Source organism: Ailuropoda melanoleuca, chromosome 2 (assembly GCF_002007445.2).
Source record: "Ailuropoda melanoleuca isolate Jingjing chromosome 2, ASM200744v2, whole genome shotgun sequence".
In the NCBI taxonomy this organism is placed as follows: domain Eukaryota; kingdom Metazoa; phylum Chordata; class Mammalia; order Carnivora; family Ursidae; genus Ailuropoda; species Ailuropoda melanoleuca.
Window position 1 is genome coordinate 13,355,382 of NC_048219.1, and position 17,902 is coordinate 13,373,283.

General features: G+C 52.8%; 2 protein-coding genes across 4 annotated transcripts in view; one reads left to right on the forward strand and one right to left on the reverse strand.

Annotated features, from left to right (window-relative positions):
* The first annotated feature begins 1,323 nt into the window (after window positions 1-1,323).
* LOC117797383 lies at window positions 1,324-4,953 on the forward strand. The gene is made up of 2 exons (XM_034649037.1): window positions 1,324-1,851; window positions 3,475-4,953. Exons 1-2 carry the CDS (start codon window positions 1,354-1,356, stop codon window positions 3,700-3,702), a joined length of 726 nt encoding a protein of 241 aa, XP_034504928.1. The 5' UTR covers window positions 1,324-1,353; the 3' UTR covers window positions 3,703-4,953.
* Window positions 1,894-17,902, reverse strand: part of KIAA0319L (KIAA0319 like) — a 90,719-nt gene continuing 74,710 nt past the window's right edge. For 2 of the 3 annotated variants that reach the window (XM_019797396.2, XM_002917132.4), the window contains exons 15-21: window positions 17,624-17,762; window positions 15,776-15,935; window positions 11,621-11,763; window positions 10,697-10,819; window positions 10,045-10,135; window positions 8,360-8,451; window positions 1,894-3,148 (exon numbers count right to left, since the gene is read on the reverse strand). In XM_019797396.2, the coding sequence (XP_019652955.1) occupies window positions 2,961-3,148; window positions 8,360-8,451; window positions 10,045-10,135; window positions 10,697-10,819; window positions 11,621-11,763; window positions 15,776-15,935; window positions 17,624-17,762 (936 nt within the window). In that variant the 3' untranslated portion in view covers window positions 1,894-2,960. Of the gene's footprint in view, window positions 3,149-8,359; window positions 8,452-10,044; window positions 10,136-10,696; window positions 10,820-11,620; window positions 11,764-15,775; window positions 15,936-17,623; window positions 17,763-17,902 lie in introns of those variants that run through there. The other variant, XR_004622325.1, reaches the window with a different exon arrangement.

Sequence of the window (17,902 nt, forward strand, 5' to 3'; positions counted from 1 at the left end):
TGAGCAGGGAACCCAATGAGGGACTCGATCCTGGGACTCTGGGATCATGACCTGAGCCGAAGGCAGACACTTAACCGACTGAGCCACCCAGGCGCCCTCTTGGAAATATAGTTTTACAAATATATCCAATCTGTTAACGTCTGTTTGGAAGTGGCGGTAGTGGTTTTGATATCCAATCTGACAACTTTTGCCCATTTAGTTTCATTGGGGATAGACGTATTTTTAATTTTTTTTCTCCCCTTGTCTGGTGTAGCTGTTACATTCTAGTTCCCAGTGGCTTTCTCAATACTTAACGTGAATACATGACTTAAACTCTAAAGCCAATCATCATCTTTTACTGTCCGCCTACGGAAGGATCTTAGCTTGCTTTAATTTCAGTCATCATTTTGATCCCTACCCCCCATCTTATGTTACTCTTCATATTTTAATTCCTTCTCTTTATTCTACTCCTTAAGTAATACTACCGGGAACTTGGTGGGCCACGTTCCCCTGGAATATCCGCTCAGCAGTGATGAGATCTGCCATCTTTTCCCTTGCTGAGCTGCCATTTTCCTTTAAGAAGCCACGTCTCCCACACCGCTCTGTGTTGGCCTGTGCTCCTCACAGGCACGCGCTCAAGTGCGGACCTGCCACGGTGCTGGGGACTAGCGACAGGACAGTGAGTAAGAGGACACCGGTGCTTCTGTAATGCGGAAGGGGTACTTCAGCGCTCCTCAGCCTGAGGCGAATGGAGGAAAGCAGCATTGGTTCCCGGGTTTTGCCTTTTTTGGTGGGAGAAGTAGGAGATAAAAAATTATTTATTCATCTCTGAGATAGAGGCATATCCTTGATGAGCTGTGGCTGAGGTCAGTTAGATGCAGGAATGAACCCTACTCCCCCCAAAACAGGAAAAATCGACAAAGCCAGTAAGTGACCGAGTCCTGTAGCTCCTTCCTAAATTTAAAGCTTTTCTGTGTCACGCCGCTCCCCAAGTCCTGGTCGCCTGCCCCTCTACTCCTCCTGTGTGGCCTGACCTGCACAACGGAGAAAACCCGGCCCCCCGGCCCAGAGCAATTTCATCTTTGGCTTCTCTGATGACCTCCGACCTTCAGGATGGGACAGCTGCTGCCCCTGTTGAAGCTGCACTAAACACAGGCTTCTAGACCAGTGGTTCTCCCAAGCGCGCTCCCTGGTTCAGCAGCGTAGCATCTCCTGGAAACTTGTTAAAAAAAGGCACATTCTCCTGTTCCACCCCAGACCTACTCAGAAATTCCAAGGTTGGGGCCCCACAGTCTGTCAAGCCTCCCAGGGGATTCTGATCCAAACCAAACACAGACTCTGCAGGGCCTGAGTTCTAATTCTGTCATTTACTGTATGGGGACTGAATTATTTCTTGCTATGCCTCAGTTTCTGAATCTGGAAAAACGGAGACAATCCTGCCCACCCCCAGTGGGTTTTCGTACACAGGGCCTTGGGTACAGTAGGAACGCCACTGTCCCCTACCCCATGCCGTGTAAGCTGCTCCGTGAACACTGCAGTGTTCCGGGGGCACAAGGCTGCCCCTCCCGGTTTGGAAATCCAAAAGGGAAGCATAGTCCACACTGTGGGCATCAGGACACTTTGAATCCCCTGCTTGGCCAAGGGAGTAGGGGAATGAATCATTTTTGTGTTAACAGAAGGTGTGGAGAAGAGGACAGACAACCTGCCTCCCTGGAAGTCAGAGGGGAGCAGCTGGCCGGCAGGGGGCCGGGAGCAGCTGAGACAGAATCCCAGCACCATCGGCCACACGCACTGATGATGCCCGGCCCACAGCCTGCCTTCTGGAAGCCATCACGTCACCGGGATGCACAGGCGGCTGGACCCGTGGTACAGGTCAGCGACGCAGCACGATGCAGCACACCTGGCAGGCACACGTACAATTAAATAGCATGTTTAATCATCTCACAACAGACAGTAGTGCAGTAGTGTAAACTAAGTTTCTTTCCAAAAAGTCACTCCCCCAAAGCTCCTGTTCCTCGGCACTCAGAGAACAGGGCTGAGGAACCGGTGACAGGGCCAGAGGGATTCAGAAAGTCTCTGTTCCAAGGAGCTCAGAAGTCTGTCCAAGTCAAGGTTGCCTTGCAAGTAGCCGAGAGCCCTATGAGGAGTTGATGCGCGCACGTTCTGACACACACATGCAAGGGACACACGGAGAAGACGTAGCTGGACATAGAGGACCGCAGCGGGGCGGTCACACACATGCGCTCATGCCGTCACCTTTCAGTCAGTGTGTGACTGTCTCCTGCAGGCGCAGGGTGTGGGGCCTGAGCCTTGAAGTGGCCGGTCAGGAGGAAGGGAAACGTCTGTGGCCCGCCCAGCCGTCGGACAGGACAGCCCAGCCCAGCAGCCAGAGGGGCCCCTCTCCATTCCTGAAACAGCCCGTCCTCCCGTCATCTCGGGCCAGACACCCACATCAGTGGTGAGGACAGGGGGCGCCACTTCCTCCGGGCCTCGCGAAAGGGTGCACTGTGTCCCAGAGAAGAGAACAAAGAACATGCCCGCAGGCAGGCTCTCGGAGCAGGAGGCTGGTAGTGCCTGGTTCTACAGCCGGGTGTTGGGGGCACAGCCAGGCCTTGCTGTGCAGGCGCCCTGGGAGCAGCGATGCTGCCAACAGGGAGCTGGAGAGGAGGCTGGGAGCTGCCTGGATGGCCCTTGGAGCAGGGGAGGGGTTCGTGAAAAAGGAGGCCCTGAGGTGAGGACGTTGGGGTGGGGTGGGGGGCTACCAGAGGGGTTTAAAGAGGGAACCTCTTCGTTCACAGCTTCATTCAGTGTTCCTGGAGAATGGATTCAAGTACCAGCAGCTCTGGTTGAGGGTTTAGGGTGGAGTGACCAGCAGATGCTGGGAGAACAGCTGCCCACACACGGGAAGCATGAGAAACAGCCCGGCAATGCTCCAACCCTGGCACTGCCCGACCCTACCCTGAGGAAGCAGACCAGGTGGGCTACAAGATCTCCTCCCGTGGGCTCCTGGCCTTGAGTGGGGTCTGCCCGTTGGGCACGGAGCCATTCTGACCACGCAGGAGTTTGCCCTTCTCTCGGTCTGGCCACGTGAAGATGGCGTCGTCGCTGTCCAGCTCCGACTCGGAGCGCATCAGGCTGCTGCTCGGCACTGGGCCTCTCTGTTTGCTGCCTGCAAGACAGAACCAGGGTCAGGGGCACACGCCTTCCTCGGCCTGAGCCGGGCCCTGCAGCCTTCCCCAGTCTGAACAGGAGCAGAGGGATGGGTCAAGTGCCACCCCCTCTCCAGGCTGCAGGGGGCTCCCTGAGTCCTTCTCCCAGGCCTGGTTAGCCGGAACAGTTCCTTCGGGGAAGCCACACAGAGACTAGACGGGACCAACAGACCTGGGGTCCAATGTGGATTCTTGATCTCCAGTATCTGTTAGCTTTGCTTAGTGCCACCCAACCACGTTCTCCTCTTGAATTGTGGAATGTTTTATCCTCTCCCCTCATGAACAGGATGGAATTCCCACAGGAGGCAGGAAAGCACAACAGACAAGAGCTCAGCTCTGGAGGAGGAATTTTCATCGTGTCCTGGCTCGGTGTGGATGGCCAAGGGCTTGCCCAAGTTCCCCGACGTGGAGGGAGGACGTAGCCTCACGCCCCAAAGCTGCTTGCTCTGGCTTCACAGCATGGGTACCGGAGGCGGAGAGCAGGCCTCTGGCTCCGGGAGGTCGCTCCTACTGAGCACGCCTGACTGGGGTACCAGGGACTCCCAGAGACAGTCCCAAGCCATCAGCTCATCAGAACACACAAACAAGGACCCATAAGAAGCACCTGAGGTCAGAAAAGATGCCTGAGATTCCACGAGCCACTGTAGCCACCTTCACCCCGTATCATCCCTAAGGCTGCAGAGGCTGCACCGGAAAAAGCAAGAGGCAGGCTGAGCCAGCACGACGAGGAACGGGCAGTGCCCACAGCGAGGACCCAGTGTGGCAGTGCTCCGGGCCCCGCCTCACCCACCCTGGAGCTAACCTACCTCCTTTCTTAAAAAGGTGACCAGATAGGTGAGGTGTATTTGAACCCCCATATCCAACGTTCACTCTCCCTTCCCCCTGGTCCTACCCAGATCCCCCGAAACACCGAAGGAGTTTCTCAGGATTCTCAGAGGATTCTCAGCTGTTTTGTCCTTTCCTGGCCGGAATGACATAAGGCTGATGCCAGTATCCTGAGCTGCTCCCATGTGGAGGACAGTGGCCAACGTAAGGGCCAAGCCCAGGGGAGGCTCAAGGTCCCCCAAACCCTGGCTCTGCCTCTGTAGCTGAAATATCCCTTCCCCTCTGTCCTGTGGGGGCATGCCCCTCCGAGTGCCCACGCAAAGCTTCCCTTTCTCAGAGCCCGTCCCGAGCCTTCCTCCTCCATGGCTGCAGTGGACAGGAGCCGGAGGGGGACACATGGACTGGCTCCACAGTAGACAGCAGTCGCCCAGGGCCTTCCCACACGAGCTCCTGCTCTGCCTGGAGCACTGAGCGATTTCACCCACTGAACAGCACAAGCTGGGCATGGACAGGAGCGCGTGCAGCGGCACTCCTCGTAACAGCCAGAAACAAAGAATTCAATTGTCCGACAACCATACGCCCGCCAAAAAACATTCACACAGTGGAAATGACACAGCAGGGAATGAACAGACTCGTGCTCTAGCTAACACCACATATGAATGTCATAAACGTAATGGTGAGTGGAAGAGGCCACAGTGACTCCATTTATATAAACTACTCCAAGATAGTAGAAGGAAGTCGAAAGACTGGAAAGAGAGGGAATGGGTTATGTGGGCATGTGCACTTGTCAAAAACCCATCAAGCTGACCTTATGATCTTCTGTACACATTAGACTGAACCACAAAAAAAACTGCCATTTTTATAGGTCAGAAAAGTCAAATACCCATAATTTCATATGGTTCAAATTAATATGCTTTAATAAAAAGCTTTGAAAAATCAACAGAATAGCAAAACAAACCCAAAACCACAGGTTGCTGAACGCAAACCAGGTCTCCTGCGGGTGGGCAGCTCTCAGGCCCCTGCCTGGTGGCCTTGGGCACTGCAGCTCCCCGGGCAGCCCTCGTCCACGCTCGGCCCGGCTCCCAGCAAACAGGGTCGGTGCCGCCTCACCTCCACACACGTTACCTTTCTCCACAACACAGCCCACTAAATCCACGCTTCAGGCTCAGCTTCTCCGGCTCAAATCCCATTCTCCCCATCCTGCTGGTGACTCTGCTCTGGGTTGCACCCACTCATGGGCTGAGTCCAGAACTAGAGCGGAGGCTTCAGCCTGGTCAGGCGCACGAGACCAAACACAAAGGGACCCTCCCTGCTCCCTCAGCTACACTGCCCACACAGAAGGGCCTCCTGGCTGTCTCTAGTCTCACCGTGGTGACCCAGATGCAGCTGGCCACTGTGGGGCTCTCCCTTGCCACAACCCCCCTTTCACTGGACGTCTGCCTCCTTCCCATTTTGCCTCTTAAGCCCAGCACTTCCTGGTGCCGTCCCCCCACCTTTCCCTCCACCCTCCCCTTTCCCCCCACTCCCTCCGTCCCCTGCATCTCTGTCCGAGCCTGGTCCCCCGGCCCCGCTTTGCTCCTCCACAGCTCACTGCCCCATGCGCAAAGGACTTCTCAGGAGTTAGGTCCTGCTTCCTCACCGCGTACTCCTGCCTCAACAACCTGCACTGGCACTCTGCCTCCAGTCCCCATCCTATCCAGCTCTTTAGGTGACCAGAAACTTCTCCGCTGCCCCCATCGTGGGCACTTCTTACCTGTCTTCTGCAGCAACAGACACTGCTGACCACTCCCTAATGGTGTCCCTCCTCCCCACTGATGGCCCTTCTTAGGCTCTTCAGCTCTGGACTCTCCTTTTGTCCCTCAACATCCTCCCCAGAAGGGATGTGACCCATTTTTGTGTTCACCCTCACCAGCATCTAGAAGATTCCCACATTGACGCTTGGCAGTTCAACGTTCTGCTGAGTTGAACTGAATTCATCTTTTCTTACCCAAGCTGTCACTGCACCGATGCCTTGATTCTGTCTACAGAAGCATTTTCTGTCCCTCCATCCCATTGACCCCATGCTGGTTGAGCCACTATCACCTCCCTCTTGGACCACTGCAAAAATCTCCTTGCTGGCCTCCACTAGACTGATTTTCCTAAGCCAGCACTTTCAAAATGACACTTCTCATCACCATCAGAATTCTTAACTCCTTTGGCTGATGTTCAGAACTTTCCACACTTTGGTCCTCGTCAGTCTTCCAGCCTCATTTCCTCAACCCCATTCACAAGGGTCCTAAACCAAACACTACTCTTCTCCAGCACTTCCTCTCCAGTACCACCCAGTGCACACATGCTCAAAGCAGCAGCTCAGGGACCAGCCTGCACGTCTCCTTGGCCAGCATGCTACGAACTGCATCAAGTCTTTCTGGCAAAGGTACCTGGAATCTCTGTGCCTCTCCTTATCTCATTACCTCTCCACCATTAGGACATTGCATCGAACCTCTCTCACCTGCTCTTGCCCCTCCAATTCCCTCACATAGCAGTCAGGGTTTTTTTTAAGACGTAAGTCAGACAGACCATTCACCTCCTTAAAAAGCTGCCTGTGGCTCCCCACTGCTCTCAGAAGGAGCCCACAGCCAGGTCCCTGCTCACCTGTGTGGCCTCGCGCCACTGGCCCCGTGCTCACCATGTCCAGTAGTTCACCTCCTACTTCCTCAGATGGCATCCGCTCCTTTCGGCAGCTGGGCCTTTACTGACTTTGCTCCTTTGTCTGGACTGCTCTTTCCCAGAGTCCTCCTGTGGCTGACGCCTACCTGTCCCTTGAGTCTCAGTTCAAGTGTTCTCTATAAAGACCTTTCATCATCACATTCGGTGTATTTGTGAGTGTGTGTGTTTCGCGTCTGTCTGACCAAAGCTGCACAGAAGCAGTCTGTTGGTCTGGCTCACCGGATGTAACCCGTGGCCGGCAGAGGGCCTGGCACACAGTGGTCTCGATCCATATGCACAGGTGAGTAAGACACAGTCCCTGCCCTCTACGATTTCACTGACTGGTAAGGGGACATACACATAACTCATATAATATAGGGAGAGAAATGCCAAAACAGACACGTGGCAGAGAGGTGAGCATGACATGAGCAGGTTAAGGGAGGGATGAGAAAGAGCTTTCTGGACAGAAATAGGAACCGACAGAGTGCGCTGAGGAAGAGAGAGGTCAGCAAGAAGGAAGATCTCAGAGAAGCAGACAAAAGCTCACCCAAGGCCATGTCAGCCAGACCCCAAGTCAGTCACCGAAGGATTTCAAGGGCTGGGAAACCTTCAGGAGTCACGTGAGAACCACCTTGGCTGCTCTGCGGAGGGGGGACTGTACACACTTTGACCCCGACTCCATTCCCAGTCTGTCCCCGGGGGAGGCCCCGGCTGCCCCTCTCTGGTCTGAGGAGCTCCAGGCACCGCCCCGCGGCCTTCTCTCACCCGGCTGCCCGGGTGCGGGGCCCGGACCACCGCAGAGCTCTTGCTTTCTTCTGATGTGTCTTTGCTGCCTCTGTAGCCTGAAACGCCGAGGGCAGAGCTTGTGTCTTGGAACGCTCTGCATTCCCCTCCCGCCTCCTAACACAAAGCTGTTTAATTCTTTGTATAAGAACAGTTCTGCTTGCCAAGTGTTTAGGAATAGCTCTGCCTAGAGTCCCATAAACAGTCGATGGTGGCCATGGCCTCATGACACACGGAAACCTCACCGATGACGCCCCTGCCCGCCCCGTCACCGAAGCCCTCTCAGAGCTGGCGTAGTCGACGATTCTTTGGTGGGAGGCACCCGACAGGCCCCGCGCACCGGAGCGAGCAGGCGAGCCGCCCTCCAGCCTGCTCAAGGACAGCGGCGGAGCCTGTGGTTCTGTCAACTGCCGGCTAGACGAAGATGGGAGATGAAGGCCAGCTGGAAAGGAGGTCAGCTGGCGGACACTGGCTTCGATCTCCTTGCTGCCTCACCTTGTCTGCCCAGAACAGACAGACTGGTTACGCCTAAGAGACTCAGGTCCCTGAGCCTGACTACCGGGGGCAGCCTGAAAAGCTGAAAGCCAGGAGGGAACCCTGAGGCAAATGAGCAGGCCAACGGGAGCGAGAGGCCGAGTCCCTCTGCAAAGTGAAGCACTACTGAGAAGGGGGCCCCGACTCAGAGCTCATCCAGCAGGCGGCTTCTGCCAGGGTGGGGCAAGCTCAGCCCTCCACCTTCATCGAGCAGTAGACAAATGCTTTTCCAGAACAAATAGCTGTTAGCGACACATTTAGGAGGGGACTAGCGACAGCGGGTCTTCACAGGGAGAATGCACGAATCTAGAGGCCGCATCCCCAACCCCAAGGGCCACTACCTGCTCGGGAGGTTGGCTTCAGTTCCAGACTCTCTTGATCCGTGGCATCCAGGATCTTGTACTTGCTTTTCCTCTTGGGTTTTCCTTTCTGCCTGAAAAACACAATCCCCACCGCGGCTCAAGAAGGGGGTTCTGCGTGAGACTTAGGGAGCTCAACACAGGGTCACCGCCAGACTGCAGAGCGTGCCCCGTCCCAGTGGGGGCTTCCTAATAGGACTGTTTTCTGCCGTGCTTCCCAGCCCAGGGAAGGTGGCAGCTGTGGCTGGTTCTTCAAATACTCCTCACCGGTTCTGGGAGAGGAGGGCAACTATGACCGTCTGACCACGGAGTCACCACTGGCAGGGAAGCAGAGACTGGTCAAAAACGTACACGGGACGGACTGCGAGCTCCCGCTCACCACACGACGGGCCAGGAAGTCGAGGGGAAAGGTGCTTGGGGCAAGAAAAGCAACTTGACTCAGAAAGCCAGCACAACGAGGAGATGGCAGACTCCCGTCCCACAGAACCATCCTCCCCAGCCTGAGACTGGGGCTACTTTCATGTAAGGAAGGGGGGAAGTGGGAGGAGGCTGGAGTCAAAAAGCGACTGATATCTGCAGACATCCAAGAAGGCTGTGTAACTTCTTCGTCCTTGGTCAGCTGATCTCTGTAGGAACCTGGTCGTGTTGTTCCTGTGAATCTTAAATACAGCACAGGCATTTCTATATGTACTTCCGTATCTCCTTTAAGTAGGTAGGTTTCAGGTAAAAAAGCAGTTTTTTGTAAATCTCATCTGTAAGCAAAATTCTGTCGATGGTTAGCATGCCTGTGTGCAGGGCTCAGCAGAAGTTTCTAAGCTGTAGCTCACAGCAGCAAGGGAAGGGAAGCAACGTGAAGTCAGACACGCTCCATTTCTCCCTATTACATCAAGAGAACAAAGAACTGATGCTTGGCAGGTAGAGGGAGGAGGAAAGCATTAAACCAACAAGCTATTAATGGTGGTTGTCTTAGGCTGGTGGGAATTTAAAATTGTTTTCACTTTCTACGTTGTATGAGAGGTGAAATCTCAGCTCTGCTACTTATTCACTGTGTGTCTGTGGACAGGTGAGGCCATTTTCCTGAGCCCACATTTCCTTAGCTATGAGATGAGAAAAGGTGGTTATATGCATTAAAAAAATATACATTACCTATCATCCTGTGCTTGGCACACAGTAATGTAGAAATCATTATTAATCATGAAAAACAAATAATAAACATTCCCATTAAATATCCTAAGACTAGATAGGAAGACTCCAACCAAAAAACAACCCAGAACACTTCATCCTGACTAACCGAAGCCTACAAATACGTGAAGACATGTGCACACACGAATCCCAACTAGAAAGGAGGGCAAGAGAACTGAGAGCTCACACGCTGAGTGGTGAGGCCGGTGTGGAGTCAGAACACACGCCCAGGCCCTCCCGCTCCCACCCCGGCCACGGCCACGCTTCCCAGCTTGCGAATCAGTGCGGAGACGGCCACTTGGCTGAGGGAGCGCGCTCCCGCCCTCAGGAGTGGGAGAGGGGGATGAAAGCCTTTCTGCACCTGCCTTGGGTGGTGACGGGCAGCGAGGAACCCCAGCGCCTTCCATGTGGAAGGTGCCAGATACCTCCCTGATGAACAAATGCAAGACCGACGCTAATGCATTTCCGAGGAGAATCCATCTTACCTCTTACAACAACAGATCACCGTCCAGGACAGGATTCCCAGGGCGACAACAATGACGAAGGAAGCAATGATAACATACAACACGCTCCACTCTGCAGAGAGAAACAAAATGGAGGGGGCTGTGAAGACAGAGGCCAGGGGGCGGCCCGGGCTGCCCCAGCCTTGGCAGCGGCTTGGCTCTGCGGACATGAAGGCCTGCACGGCAGCCCAGGGCAGGGGAGACCTTGCAGCTGTAGGCAGCTGAAGCTTTCAACCTCCTGCGCACAGTCCCTGCCGGGCCCCAGGGGCAGTGGTGCAGGCTGTCAGGAGCTTTCCCGGGGGGCCCAGTGGGCCCAGAAACCTGAGGGCTCCCACTGGGCCGCCCCGCTGAGGCTCCAGAAAGCCAGGAGGCCTTGCAGCTGATCTAACTTGGGCTGTAGTGTGCGCACGGTCGGACTTAAGCCTGGTTCTTCGTTCAGGCCCGCTGCAGAACTCTGCTCGAACCTGGAGCAGCGTGGAGGAAGGAAGTAAAAGTCCTCTGCAAACAGAAAATACACGGAGTTCTTCTCCTCGCTTGCTCATCTGCCTCGGAAACACCACCACCCACCTGCTCAACTCAGAACAACTACATTCAGCGCCAAAGCCGCTGGCACAGTGCCGAGCGGAAGACTCACCACAGTTGCTGTCTCCATCCCTCAGCTGCACCTTGATGAAATTCTCCATCCAGAAAGGGTCGCAGATACAGCGTTTGGTGAAGGAGTCACAGTGGCCATGGTCAGAACAGTTCAACTGGCACGCTGAATGCAGCGGGAAAGGGGACAGGTGGACAGGAGTCAGGGCGGGCGCGCGAGGACGGGAGGCCCCCCTGCCCCGGGACGGCTGCTGGCGGGTGCATGCCGTCCGCGGTCATGGTCACAGGCACGTCAGCCAGCTAGCTGATGTTAGCAGGGCCACCGACACAGTTCCGGCTGTCCTGCTTGCTCTGCTCCCTGTGGGCAGTTCTTAATCTTTCAGGGCCCGCAGACACCTACTGTGAGTCATGTAAATGCCAACATAAAATACACAGTATTACGAAGGAAAGCAATGATATGGCACATGTTTTTGAAATATTTAAGAATCTACGGTTTTAAGCTAATAATACACATGTGTCTTTATGAAAACACGAAGTAACCAGATCTAGCCCCGGGTCAAACAGCTGCCCTAATTTTGAAGTAGTGATGAGTAAAAGTGGCATCTCGTCAGTAGTGTGCTATGAAATTACCTGTGATTCCTCCTGCCTTAAGTCACAGGCTCTGTTACTACTACCGGGCTTTTTGCCCACCTTCATAATACAGGGAACTAATGAATTTCAGTTGGAGGTGGTGAAAATAAAGATGTCATTTTCTTCCCATTCCAACTCCTAGCCCCTCGGACGCTCTGCCGTGGGGCCGCGGACCCCAGGTGAAGAACCCCGGCGCGGAGTCGGGGGCTTTCGTGACACGGGTAGTGGAGCAAAGCAACTATGTCCGTGTTCCTCGAGCACAGGAGAGGAAGCGTGAGGACAGCGGGGCTGTGGGCACTGGGGAGGCTCTTCTTCCCGGCTGCCCCGAGTTACTCACTGACAGTATTGATCTCCAGGGCTCTGAATATCAGAAAGTCTGCCTTTTGTTTCCGCAGCTCACTCCTGAGCATCGCTGCCACCTCGTGGCCTCTGAAGATCTGGTGGGGAGGCTCGTTTTGAACAAAAAATACCATCTTGGTGCTGCAGAGACACATGACAGTGTGAATGAGCGGAAGCTACCAACGGCAGAGGCAGCTACGTTCGCTCGAGCCCCTTCTGGGGTGCTGGGCGCTGTGCCAAATACTAGACGCCTTCTCTCCCTGCAGCAGCAGGAGCACTGTTCTGTGTCCTCTCCATCTCACAGCGGACAATGCGGGCTTGGAAGGGTTAAGTAACTTGCCCAGAGTCACACAGTTCATTATGGCAGAGCCAAATCCAAACCTGAGATGTCTGATTCCAAAACCTTCACTTTCAGAAACGCCCTAAGCTGCCCCGGCTCACAAGAGGACCCACTCCAAACCAGAACTGGAAGTCCGGAAAATGGGGATTTGGTTTCACTACATCTCTGCTGTCAGCCTTTAAACAGCTAAGACTGTGGCATGGCGCTGTTGGGTTTGTGTCTAGGTTACCCGTAAGACAACCCACAACACTGAGAAATGCAGATTGTCGGACAGCATCAAAGCATTATCCAGGGGCGCCTGGGTGGCTCAGCCGTTAAGCGTCTACCTTCGGCTCAGGTCATGATCCCGGGGTCCTGGGATCGAGCCCCTTGTCCGGCTCCCTGCTCAGCGGGGAGTCTGCTTCGCCTGCTCCCTCTGCCCCTCCCCCCGCTTGTGCTCTCTCCCTTTTGTTCTCTCTCTCAAATAAATAAATAAAATCTTAAAGAAAAAAGAAGCATAATCCACAGAGCAACACAGCCAAATGATCCTTACTACAACAGCAACGGGAAAGACCCTACACAGTGGTGTGGTTGGTGCAGGACTATGCTACCCCATGTCCAGAACCTGTTTGCTTCTCCGTCAGTTTCTGTCCAAGGCAGCCCGTGTTTAGCTCACATTTACGTGGGCACAAAGTCTGTTCTCTATGCCTTGGCCTTCATTTCAGGGAGTCCACTTGACTGCACGTGACTCTCACAGCCAAAGCTTTGCAATCAGTGGGTCACACTGGGTTGCAGGTGCGTCCAAGATAGTGATCCCCTTGGCACACAGGGTGGCTACTAGGACCCGGAGGCCCTGGATCAGTTCGTTCCAGGAAGCAGCCTCATCAGTTTATCCCAAAGTGTCACACACATGGCATCATTTCCTATGTGTGGCATGACATAAAATGTTGGGAAGCACTGTTGTAAAAGAATTTCTACAAGTCTGCTGCACGGTGAGACTAACAGTGCGGTATTATAAATTCCAGAATGAAGAAACAAACCTTTGCCATAGAAGATCTGTGATCCATTTCTCATTCTCCCAGTTACCTAATCCATGGTGATAGTTTCAATTTCTCTCTATACCAGTAACCCTCAAATCTTCACCTCTTCTCATCTCGTCTCTCCCAAATGACCCCATCTACCTCCACAAAACTTGCTAGAATACCCACCCCATATCTCTCCTACACACCTCCAATCCTAACCACCAACTGAGCGCTCTCTATGTGGTAGGGACTATGTAAACATTCTCTTACTTTATTCTCAGTAATAATCCTTTATTATAAAAGGGCAAAAGCATTTTTGCAAGTGGCAGGCCAGGTTCAGAGAGGGGTAGTACCTTGCTCATCGTCCCACAGCTGACACTGATGGTTTGTTTGGTGTCAGCCCTGTGCTCTTTCCCATTGTCATATACTCACTCCCTCCACGCCTGTCCTCCTCCTGAATTCAACTAGGTCCATCAGTCCAAGGCAGAAACCCAGAGCCACTGTGATGCTTTTCTCTTACTCCTGCATCCTCTTCCAGATGCAGTGAGAGCAAATGTGCTAGCAAACCCTTCCGAGACCCTTCTAGCAGCACGCCCACCAGCGAATTAGCATTGCATCTGCCCTGACCCCCACCAGCTCGGGTCAGTCCAAGCAGCCACTCGCCCTGCTCCTACTCCCAGGCAGCCAGCAGAGCTTACAAAGTCCTAATCCTCACACTCTGACCCACTGAGCCCTGTCTGCATGTCAGACTCGCTAGAGAGCTTTGAGATTTCAGGTGCCCAGACCTTACTCCAGACCAATGGAATCCTAATATCTGGGGGTGAGGCGCAGGGAACGGCAGATTCATAAAAACTCCAGGTGGTTCTATCATGTTGCTGGAGTTGGAAACCACCACTCTAATCTCATGTCTCTAACCTTGGCTGAGACCTCAATACTGCTCAAAGCCAACACCCTTTTCTGGAGCTGCTGTTCCCAACCTTTACCATTTTCCTCAGGCTACCCACCTCCTTCCCACCTCCTCAGAGCAGATGGCCTTGTCTCCAGTTTCAGAGACAAAACCCAGCACACTGGTACCAACGCTCTCGAATGCCATCCTGTCTACCTCTAAAATCCACCATCATAGCACATCTTCCTGCCCTTGTTCCATTGCTGAGAAAGTGGTGCTCCTGTCCCGCCCGCGGCCACTTTCCTGGCCAGCCCACATGTGGAACCCACCTCCCCAGCCTCCACCTTCTACTTTTCCTCTGCACCTTCCCTCGTCTGTAAGAGTGCTCAAGTATTCTGTCTTTAAAAGGTGTTCTTTCGATCTCCCACCTGATTTTCAGCAGCAACCTCGTTATATTTACTATCTCTGTATCCTCCAACCGTGACATGAATCTGCCCTCTGTCCCCAACATCGAAGTAAAATGCTCTCACTGTAGTTCTAATGATCTCCTAATCACAAAGCCAAAAGCCTGTTTTATTGTCCTCACCATCCTCTTCCTCTGTGGCATCTGAATCCTTTGGCAGCGCCCAGCTGCCAGCTGCCCCCCAACTACCAGCAGACCACAGCCACCTGCTTCTCCTCCCTCTTCTCTACTATTGGTTCCTAGTTTCCTCTGCTGGCTCTTCTTTCCGCACCTCCTCCTCAAACACGGGTTCTCCGGAGCGCTGGACACTCCCCCCGCGTGACTCATCCGTCCTCATGGCTTCGATTCCTGCCTGTATGCACTGACTCCCTATCTCTGGCTTTTTTTCCCTGCCCCAAGTTCCAGCCCGTACGTGCCACTGTCTGATGAAATCTCTCTCCACGTCACCCATGAGACACCCTAAATTCAACAGCCAAAACTGAATTCATTATCTTTTCTTGAAACTGGTTCCTTCTGTATCCCTAACTTCAGTTAATGGCATCTGCCACCTATCCAGGCGTCCAAACCTAAAGCCTTGTGTTTGATGCTTCATTCTCCTTTATTCCCAAAGGATCGCCAAGTCCTTCTGATTTTCCTCTGTTTTCTTTTCATTTCTTCTCTTTTGTCATTCCATTGCCACTACCTTAACTTACGTTTTATTACCTTTTTACTAGACTAGTTCTAGGCTCCCCAGTCTCCCGTCTTTCCCTATTTTGGTTTAGCCTCCACACTACTGGTCTTCTTAAAACGAAACAAAAACCAAATTTCCTTGCTTCAAAAACAAAACAAAAACTTCACACATATAAAACCACCTAACTTGAGTCCTCCCCTTCCCAAACTATAAAAACTAAAAACTCCTTGGCTTGCATATGACTGTTCTCCATCTATAAAGCCAGTCTTATCTCCCACCTTGTCTTGGGGCCTAGGAAGTGCTCTGAACCCAAGGACTTCTTCCAGAGGACTCTGTATTTTCATACCACAGGACCATGGCTCGTGCTATTCCCCTATTATGAATTTCCTCCTAGTCTTTCTGTGTTCGCTCAGTGGAAAATCTTCGGACCACATCCTGCCCCTACTCCTCTGGAAGAATTAATCGGCCTTGCCCACGTCTCCATGATAATCACACAGTCTGTCATATCCTCCCTGTATTGATGTTATATGTCTGTGCTGATTGTCTTCCCTACTAGACGATGGCCTTCAAACATAATGGACCTCTTCTGACCTGGTGCCCTGCTACAATATCTAGTACTGAGTATGTGACCTGTGCTAGAAGAGAAAAGTTCATTAAAGAAATGGAAACCATAAGCAGTTCTTGGTCAGAGAGCCCACCCTTCTCTGTCTACCCACACGATTTCTCAGCTCAATCAGGAAGCCCAGGGGGCCCCTGATCTTGCCTTTTCTCCCCCCGTTCATTGCCCAGCTACCTCTGCTCCGTGTACGGCTGAATCTTTTGCACAAGGATGTCGGAATCCAGCACCCCCAGGAGGACCCCGATCTGGCGGATGAACATCCCCTTCAGCCTCTCAGTTAGCTGACTCACGTTGACATCCAAGATGATCTCCACCAGGTTGTTTTTCCTGGGATCTGGAAAGCACGTGGATCAGTCATGGTTTTGGAAGGAGGAGAGTGAACACAGACTTGCCACTGTGCATCCGTTCTGGCACGGAGAGAAAGCAGTGAGAGCATTCGGGAATGGAACTGACCTCCTGCAAATGGAGAGGGACTGTAGTGAACTGCTACCAGTGCAATCTGGGGCTGGTGTGGAGAGCTCGATATCAACCTGACAACTACCACCTGTGTGCAGGGGATCGGGCCGTAGCAGGAAGGCAAGGGGTTTGGTGAAGGGAGTGGGGAAGAAGAACGCTTCGAGGTCTGTTCTAAAAGCTTCTGCGCTGGGGCGCCTGGGTGGCTCAACTGGTTAAGCGTCTGTCTTGGTTTCTGCTCAGGTCATGATCTCAAGCCCTGAATCAGGCTCCCCACTCATCGGGGAATCTGCATTAAAGGTTCTCACCCTCTGCCCCTCCCCCCAACTCTCTCTCAAATAAATAAAATCTTATAATAATAATAATAATAAAAGCTTCTGTCCAGTTGGCTTTGCTAAGCTCTCCAGGCCGAGTGGGGGATATCTACAATCTCTCCTGAGGCACATCTGATTCTCAGTGACCTGCTGTGCTTTGCCTACAACAACGGGAGGGAAAATGTCCATCTCAATAATCTTATTGATAATGGAAATGCATCAGCCCTTCAAGTATGAAGACAGTAAACACACAAAAAATTCCAGGTGGTCAAGAAACAAGGGCTTCCTTAGAGCAGTATCAGAGCTGCACGATGTTTCTTTAACTCTAGAACTGGGAGACCACTGTCCTTCATTTCTGATTGTGTCCTAGAGACTGCTCTGCACTGGAAGTTAAAAGTGATTATTCAGAATACCTTATTCCCATAATCAGATGCACCATTTGCCTGTTCTGATTATCATTTACATAATTAGTAGACTATCTGTGATCTGATTTTAAACACAGAAGAGGCTTTCCAGCATCTTGGCTGTTGTCCTTCACAGAGGTAGTAGGACAAGGACTAGAAGACCTGCCAAGATCCCTTCCCATCTAAGACTTCTGTCCATGAGCTTGGCCTACATAACAAAGAGTAGATTTAAAGTTAATGCCTTCTCATCAGATGCTCAGGAATTTATAAAGCTCTACCCTACCCCACACTCACTTCCTCCCTAATACCAAATCAGCCTCAAAGCAAAATAAAAACACGGTTCTATTTAAGAAAGAAATTTTATTTCTGCAAATCTGAAAAATGTAAAGGACACCAGTTACTTTACCTTCCCTGAGTTTTCAGATAAAGCCTGGGGCTCAACTTATAAAAATAAATAGTTTTCTGCAGCTGGGTGGTGATGAGACATCATGACTCAAGTTATTCCTGTGCTCAGATCCCCGAAGCACCCAGGGCCCTCTCTCATCCATCACAGGGAGAGGAGGGGAGTGCTGGACCAGGGGCACGAGGGCCTGGCTCTGACACAACTGCTGTGTGATGCTGAGCAAGCCCTGCCCTCTCTGAGTCTCACTTTCTCCATCGGAGATGAGCGGGGAGGAGGGATACTGTTGAAACAGAGTCTCCAAGAATTTTTCAGCTCGGGGTTTCTAGAGTGTTTAGAAGCTGGCTTTGCCACCTGTCTCCGTCCTCGCTGGGGGGAAGGGGTCCCAGGACTGAGGTCCTGAGGGGCTAACCCAGCACTCCCAGCCAGTCCCAGTGCTAGACGGACTCACCAGGCTTCACCTCCACGGTGGTCCGATCCATGTCACTCTCCCCCTTCGCATCAGTCACGTGCAGGTGAAATGTGTAGGTGCCCTCGACCAGGTTGGAAAGAAAGAGGATCGGGTGGTGGTCAGAGTGATTTAGCACCTCCTGTGGGGTTTGAACAACATGGCTACACTGCAGGGCAAAACCACACTCCTTCTGTGGGGTTGGGTGCTGCTTCTGTTATAAATAAGCCCCCTCTGGGCAGCTCCTGCTTTGTACCAGCTCTGCAGCCCAGAGCTGGAAGA

Bases quoted from the DNA above. Each gene is read 5' to 3' on its own strand.
- LOC117797383 (XM_034649037.1), top strand. From the start codon at position 1,354: ATGGGGACTGAATTATTTCTTGCTATGCCTCAGTTTCTGAATCTGGAA. The intron at 1,852-3,474 runs GTCAGCGACGCA...CCTCATGAACAG, and splicing joins CGGCTGGACCCGTGGTACAG to GATGGAATTCCCACAGGAGG.